Here is a 7,456-nt window from a genome sequence, read left to right as displayed (position 1 = left end):
TAAAAGTTCATTTATTCATCTTTTTTTTTGCAAACATGACAACAAAAGCAACTTGATTTTCCTTTTTTAATCAAAGAAACATGACACTGTCACAATAAATAACCATGCTTTTTATACTGCTGATGCTTGCTTCCAAAGAAACAAAAGAGGAAAATAAGTCTCGATCCGAATGGAGAAACTGAGATGCAACAGCCCCTTTTTTTATGCTTTGTCATCGTGCAATGTTGTACATAGTGAGAACATCAGGAAGACAGGGAGAGGGCCTCTTTATCCTTTTTTTTGTCCTTTTTTCTTACAAAATATAGATCCAGCCATCAATGGTGCACTCTAGTGATAACGAGGAGGCCTTTTTTTTTTTTTAAATCAAGAGCCTCACTATTTACAAGTAAAAGAGATGGTGTATGCTTTCTACCGCTGACCATGAACTTTAATGTTTGGTTTTTTTGGCTCTGGCTGGAAATGGTTCATCATCAACGGAGAAGGTACACGATATCGCCATGTAGTACTGTAATATGCCGCTGTGTTGGTAGAGACTGAGCTGGAGGGCAAGCAAAAGAAATAATTCTTAAAAAAATAAAAAGGCTGTGTGTGAGGATGCATCAACACCTCGCTTCTCTATAGGCTAAGCAGTTCTTTAGTCCTTGTACCTCAAATCAGCATGTGTGAAAACACTGAAGGCCTGCTATCTGCTTCATAAAATAATAGGAGTTCCAGCCTCTTTAACTACTCGAAAGACATCATTCAAAGACAACCTCGATGATCATTTTATTTGGCTGAGTAATAAAGCATGTTCGGAATATAGGGTGTCACCTATACACCTGTATATATGGCCAAAGTATTGATTAAGTGCTGCTGGATTGGATCAGTGATCCAACATCAGGACTGATAGAAGGTGAGCTCATCCTTACTCCGTGGCTAAAAAGAACGTGTCTATAGTTGATACTGATTGCTGTGAAATGAGTGGAAAAAAAAAGAACCACAGCATTGCAAACTCAAAACCTTAACATTCAGAGTCACTCATTTCTTGAGGTGTTGTCCAGTAAATGTTCCAGGAAAAAAACCTGTTCAGAGCATAAGAGAATTTTCCAGCAACATACTTGTAAAATTAACGAGGGAAAAAAAAAAAAGGCTTGGTTCCCTACAGGTATCATGCCGAAATGGGTGTGTGCCGAGTGGATTGCCGAGCAGAGGGTCCAGGTGGCTCTTTCTATAAATTCGAAAGAGTCTCACGAGTCCCACAGGTCTGACGGGATGTTAAATCGGACAGACGTCCCATGACCACGTCATTTGGCCAAATAAAAGAAAGGCAGCGTGGAACATGCAGGGACAAGAAAAGAATGGATTATGTGGCAGAGGAGGTGGTGTGTAATGATCTTCAGGGGCCTGAGCTGGCTGTCACCTCCTACGCCGTTAGGGCTAGGATATATTGGCTGTGTCACCCCTAAACGATCTCAAGAAAAGAAAACAAGAAAAACCCAACAACAGGACATTCAGAGGGATTTCTCATGGATCACAAAAGCATAAAAAGGTATCTCCCCATATCATTGTAAACTAGGCATAGTTTATATTTAAAATAATTTGTTTTACAATGCCATGTAAGAAAAAAAGTATATCCCCATTGTATTTTCAAATTTACACTATCTATTTACAGATAACTTTTTTCTTCTGTGCATGTGTGCAGGTGACAGAGGACGTCTGTGTGACCTTTTCTAATTCCACAGACAGGAAAAAGAAAAAGAAAACCTCTGCAGATGATTGAAGCATCTATGGTAAACTGTTGAGGGAAAATCCTTTACACTGCTCATGCAGAACATGATCCAGTCAAGTAATTAATCCAGCTATACCTTCAGCGTGAAATGTCCATAACTGTGTGACAGAAATACAACTTGCCACTGAAGGAGTACATGATGTACTGTGAGAGCAGTGTGCAGGATTTCCTTCACATTTCACCCTGGAAATTCTACCAGGCAGTGGCAGTTATTTGAGTCTTTGCAATATTAAGGAACACAGAAACAAGAAAAAAAGTTATGATTAAGGGCATGGAAGACAAGATGTGTGACTGCAAGGGTTTTTGGGCTTATTACAGGGATACACATTTTAGTTAGTGGAAGAAAAGACTCATAGCACGATGGACAGATGGGGTCAGACAGGCAATAGGGCGGTGTGCATATTGGCGACTGCAGTGCTACCGGTGTTGAGTTTGTAGCGAACAAACTTGTGATAAAAGAAGGCTCAGGCTGCTGTGGCGAATGGGGGGTGCTGTCTGTGTAACAAAAGGCAATGGTGGAATGGCGCTGGGGGAGGAGCTGATGCTATGATGAAGGGAGTTTGGGATCCTCACATCTGGTTGGGTTTCAGTTGCTAAGGAGCAGCTCTGTTGCCGTTTCCACATCCCAGGATTTTGAGGACAAGGCCGCTATTACTGCATTCTGTATGTGAAGGGGGAAAACAAAGAGTTAAAAAAAAAATAATCATTGTAACGTGTGCATGACATGCAATTGTACCAAAGTAACGAAAATACAAGAAACCTAGGAAGGAGAGAAGTTGAACTCTCTATTGAACATGAATTACCATGGGCTTTCCATGGTAATTGTTTGAATAAATTGTGCCTCCTTAAAGGACCAGTATGCAGAATTTAGTGGCATTCAGTGGTGAGGTTGCAGCGTGTAGGGAAAGCTATGGTGGCTAAAAAACTCACAAAAAACACATAAGGCCCTCTCTAGATCCATTGTTTGGTTTGTCTGCTCTGGGCTACTGTAGAAACATGGCAGTGCAACATGGTGGGCTCCATGACAGGTGGCTTTCTCCCTATTTAGATATTAAAGGGCTCATTCTAATAAAAACAAAGTGATTCTTATTTTCACACACTTACAAATATTATATTCAATTTCTGCTAGATGGCACTAAATTCTACACACTGGACCGTTAAAAGAAAATCCTTTGACAACACCTGCTCACTCTGATGAACATGCTGTGCATTGGGCAGCAATTTAAGATCATTTTCACAATTAATGAATTTACCACTTTATTTTTTCAATTAATTGTTTAGTCAAAAATGTCCAAAAACTGAAAAATATCCATAACAGCTTCCCAGAGTCAACAGTGACATCTTGAAATTGTCTCATTTTGTCCAAACAACAGTCCGAAATCCAAAGATATTCAGTTCTCTATCACATAAGTTTAAGAGAAACTGAATATAATATAATTTGAGAACCAGAGGATTTTTGATACTTTTACAAAAAAAACCTAATCAAACCATTAATCAAAGATCAAACCCTTTTGAAGATTAATTCTATGTTAACTGACTAATCTAATTCAGCTCTAATGTCAAACAAAAGCCCCAAAACACTCCCGTCCCACTCCCACATCAAGTTTTTACTGACATAAATATCATTACAAAACATTATTTTGCAATAAAAACAAAAAACAGTTCTGACCTTATCAAAGCCCATGGCACAGAGTTTGTCTATTTTGCGTGTGTAGTCAGGACTGGAGACAGGAGCGCCCGCATAGACGTGAGACCACAGCCTCGCAGTCTGTTTGAACATTTCTGGGTTCTGCTTATACTGAGAATGCAAAGAGAAAGATGAGTCAGCACTGCAATAAAAAAACATCCAGCCAACAGTGAAGGTGGAGAGAAATTGTGTGTTTGGATGGCTTTAACTGTCTACAACTCAACAAAAGTTCGAGGACACCGTTACAGCTGATCAACATTATCGTATCAAAACACAAAGAAATGTCTTCTCCACCTGGTTTGCTACTACTGCATCCTGTGGATCATCTGGTTCTGCTGCAGCAAGCAGAGCCTGTAGAGACAACAGCACCGTCCGAAGGGTCATAGCAGCTGCCCTGAGTGAGACAGAGGAGAAGTTGGAGCAGATAAGTCCTGTGTGAGTGTGTGTGTTTTTACTTGTGCTGCAGAGATGGAGGACACACTGGAGCAATGAGTAGACTGGGTGACGAGGTTCAGGCAGGTCTTACTTACCACTGGTCTTTTAATATGTCCAGACATATTGCTCCTGTCACAGAACTGATATTAGGGTGCCAGATCTTCGTGATGAAGCGCACCTAAGACAGACAGGTGTGAGAGGTAATCTGGATAAGAATGGCATGGTGAGGGAGGAGAAGGAGGCAATTGTGTGTTACAATGGGTACAGTACTTGTCCATGTACACTAGTGTCTGGGTCTTGAGTTTCATCCTGGTTTTTGATCATATTTGGGCAGGGTCACAACAATATCTACCCAGATGTAACCCCCTTTGTAATCATCAACATTTTCATAAGTAACTGCAAATTTATTACAATTTTTTTTCTCAACTGTAACGGTTTACAGTTACATTTATTTTGTAATTAAATTACATAACCCTGTTACATTTAACTAGTTAACACTGCACATACACATACCTTTGGTGGGTTAAAAGGATATGTTTCTGGAATTTTTATTTCAAGCTGATACCTGCCACCTTGGAGGGAAAAAGGGAAACAATAACATGATTAGGATAACAAATCATGAGTCTTGAAACAAGTATGTTTATGCACACAAGGAATTTAAATCTGGTTTAGTGGCACTCAATGTAGTGACACACAATAATAACACAACAGTGTTTAGATATACACACAAGGAATGACTATACAGGTGAAACCTTGTCTGTGGACTGTGAACTGGACATAAATAGTGCAAAGAGTGTGACTGAGTTTAATTGTGTTGCAGGTGGTGGACAGTACCTTCATATGGTGTATCTGGAGGACCTGCTATCTCGCCTCTCAGCTCTGTGAAGTTCTCATCCACCAAATCTACTTTTATCTGGTTTTTACTTGTCTGATGTGGGAACAAAAATGAGGGGAACACAATTACAAACCATGGCTTTTCATTATTGTAGCAGAAGTCTCTGTCTTATGTGTCTGTCAAAACGTGAAACTGTCCACTTTGACTTACAAATGCCAATATGTGACAAAAGGACAAAAACAATTGTTATTTTCTATCAAATCAAAGTGTATCACTGAGCTCAACAGGAAGCGTCAGGACGTTTACATTAGCAAAATACTTGTCTGTCTAAAGCCAAGCTAACAAAAGTTAACCTCACAGTAACAACACCTGACAGGCGGAAGGAAAGCATAATAGATATTTTAAATAGCCTCTCCACTTGTGTAGAAGCAGCTGATTAAGGTTTAATACGTTTGTTAAGTTGGTGAGCTAATTAGCGGGGAAGGCTAATGCTAGCTGTCAAAATAACGTGACCATTAGCTCAGCCTATAAACCTGACAGTAACTCACAGCCAACATTATGTAAGTTAACACAGGGGGACACCTTAAATGAGCCGTCGCCCATACAAAGGTTGCTTTATTTAGCTAGGCAATTGCTCAAAACAGGTGTGCGGTTGTGTAATTGAGAAACAGAGGGCCGAAGATGAATCCCCGGTGTTTCCTGAACACACCCACCTGACACAGCAGCAGAGGTCGGACACTGATATGAAGCTACAGCTAGCTCTCCTGTTTAGGCCTGACCTAGCGCTGCTGAGAGGTAAATAGTCTCTGTCATAACCATATAAGACACGTTTGGATTGAGCTGAAACAGTAACAAACACGGGACTGAACCAAAGTATAAAATAACGCGTAACGTGAACGCACCTCCTCGCTTTTGAGAACTTCTTTGAACTCCCGCTTGATCCTTTGGACCGCGATGTTCGCCATGGCTGAGTCTGCTGAGCTGCTGCTGCTGCTGCCTTCAAGCTCGACCCGGGGCCTCTCTCTCCCTCTGTTGTCTTGTCTGTGTGGGCACTGCTTTTTTCACAGATATGTAACCCTCCTTTCACTTTCACCGTCTTTTCACTTTCAGAGGCAACTCACTGTAGCCAGCCTGCCCGCCTGCCAGCGCTCAGTCAGTCCAGAAACATGCACACACAGTGCGGCTAAATGGAGTAGAAACTGGAAGTTTCATTAATGAGAACATTGGGCTTGTGTTGTGTTGAAACTTACCTTCAGGACATTTCTCCTCATGTGATGAAACCCATCTGATTTCTAGCACTGTTCACTAGCACCTTCATTCAGCTACATGGTTTTACATATGACTGGGATTTTATGGCAAGAGGATATATATTATTTATTAATTGGGATAAAAATGTAGGCTCACAATTTTTCAAGTCTGTCTTAAAACAACAGGCAGGTGCCCAAATGAACAGTGAAAGAGGGTTTCCTTGCTGTAATCATTCCTCATGGTCATACTGGCTATTAAAAGATCTTCTTCAAATGTGCTTTCAATGCAAGTGATGGGACAAAATCTACAGTGTGTCCACAGTCATATGTACACACATGTATTTAAAAGTTTATTTGAATCTTATATGAAACATCAGCAGGCAGAGTATGAAGCGGATTTCTGCCACATTTACGGTCTTTTTATCATCAAAGTCCCTCTTTGTGTTTCCTCAGACAGTGTTTCCCTGTTGAGCTTTGGTGGAGGTATAGAAACAAAAAGAGCGAGTTTGACACACAAAAAAAGACTGTAAAGTTGAAATATATCTAATTAATTTGGACGACTGAAGCTTCATTAGCGTCAGATAAAACTTTTAAATACATTTTTGCACAGAAGGAGGGCTGTACATTTTGGCCCCCATCACTTACATTTTAAGTGCATTATCTAATGGCCAGTATGAAGAGGAGGCATGATTATGGCAACAACAACAAAAAACACATTTCAATGTTCAATTGGTTCACCTGACCTAACCCGGTTTTAAGATTGTGAATCTGGTAAGCATAAAAGGTTCAACTTACTTTTACTCTTCAACTGGCACTTTATCTATTTACAGAGCTGCACTCCAGTTATCTCTGGTACTACAATGACAATTCAGGTGCTTTCAGCTCTTACTCTTCGACTGTCCAATCAACTCCTTTCATTGCTTACTCACAAACTACAAATTCAACTACAGGGCTTAATCTAAAATTTCAAATGCTCCAGCAATTACACATCAGCTGATTTAAACAGTTCACAGCTCTTAACACTGTTTAATGTTAAACTGCTTAACAACAGCTTTTACTCTTAATATTACCTGATATTTTACGCAAAATTAGCTTTTGATTCCATGTGCTTCAGATCTTTTACTTGCTTTTACTTTTACTTACTGTCTTTCACAATGAAGAAATCTGCTACAAGTAAAAGTAGCAAAGGATTATCAGGAAAATGTACTTAAAGTCAAAAGTCAAAATCTTCATTAAGCACCAGATTGTCTACTTCTGGAGCTATATCATTAGCTATCGTGGATTACTGTGTAATTGGCATTTTTATGTTGTGACTGATGCATATGATAATCAATCCAGAAAGTAACCAGCTAACCAGCAGCAGTTAGAGTAAAAAATACAATATTCAAATACAATTTAAATACTCAAGTAAAGTAAAAGTACCTTAAAATAGTAGTTGAGTGCAGTACTCGTATGAATGTTGAATATATGATGAAGCAGCTGTG

The 7,456-nt window shown here is 39.7% G+C and overlaps 1 protein-coding gene across 1 annotated transcript; it reads right to left on the bottom strand.

Moving 5' to 3' along the window:
* Positions 1–52: 52 nt before the first annotated feature.
* On the bottom strand, positions 53–6,092 carry ube2kb (ubiquitin-conjugating enzyme E2Kb (UBC1 homolog, yeast)). Its single transcript, XM_062429637.1, has 7 exons — positions 5,628–6,092; positions 4,725–4,818; positions 4,404–4,462; positions 3,986–4,068; positions 3,750–3,849; positions 3,438–3,566; positions 53–2,429 (listed from the first exon to the last, which is right to left on the bottom strand). Exons 1-7 carry the CDS (start codon positions 5,688–5,690, stop codon positions 2,355–2,357), a joined length of 603 nt encoding a protein of 200 aa, XP_062285621.1. The 5' UTR covers positions 5,691–6,092; the 3' UTR covers positions 53–2,354.
* Positions 6,093–7,456: the final 1,364 nt, after the last annotated feature.

Source organism: Scomber scombrus, chromosome 2 (genome assembly GCF_963691925.1).
Source record: "Scomber scombrus chromosome 2, fScoSco1.1, whole genome shotgun sequence".
In the NCBI taxonomy this organism is placed as follows: Eukaryota; Metazoa; Chordata; class Actinopteri; order Scombriformes; family Scombridae; genus Scomber; species Scomber scombrus.
Note: the sequence above shows the minus strand (reverse complement) of the source record. Positions and strands in the feature narration are given on the sequence as shown.

Excerpts from the sequence above, each read along its gene's own strand:
- ube2kb (XM_062429637.1), bottom strand. The coding sequence starts at position 5,690 with ATGGCGAACATCGCGGTCCAAAGGATCAAGCGGGAGTTCAAAGAAGTT. Across the intron at positions 4,819-5,627 it reads AAGTTCTCAAAAGCGAGGAG|ACAAGTAAAAACCAGATAAA; the intron begins GTGCGTTCACGT and ends TTCCCACATCAG. Across the intron at positions 3,567-3,749 it reads ATGCAGTAGTAGCAAACCAG|TATAAGCAGAACCCAGAAAT; the intron begins GTGGAGAAGACA and ends TTGCATTCTCAG.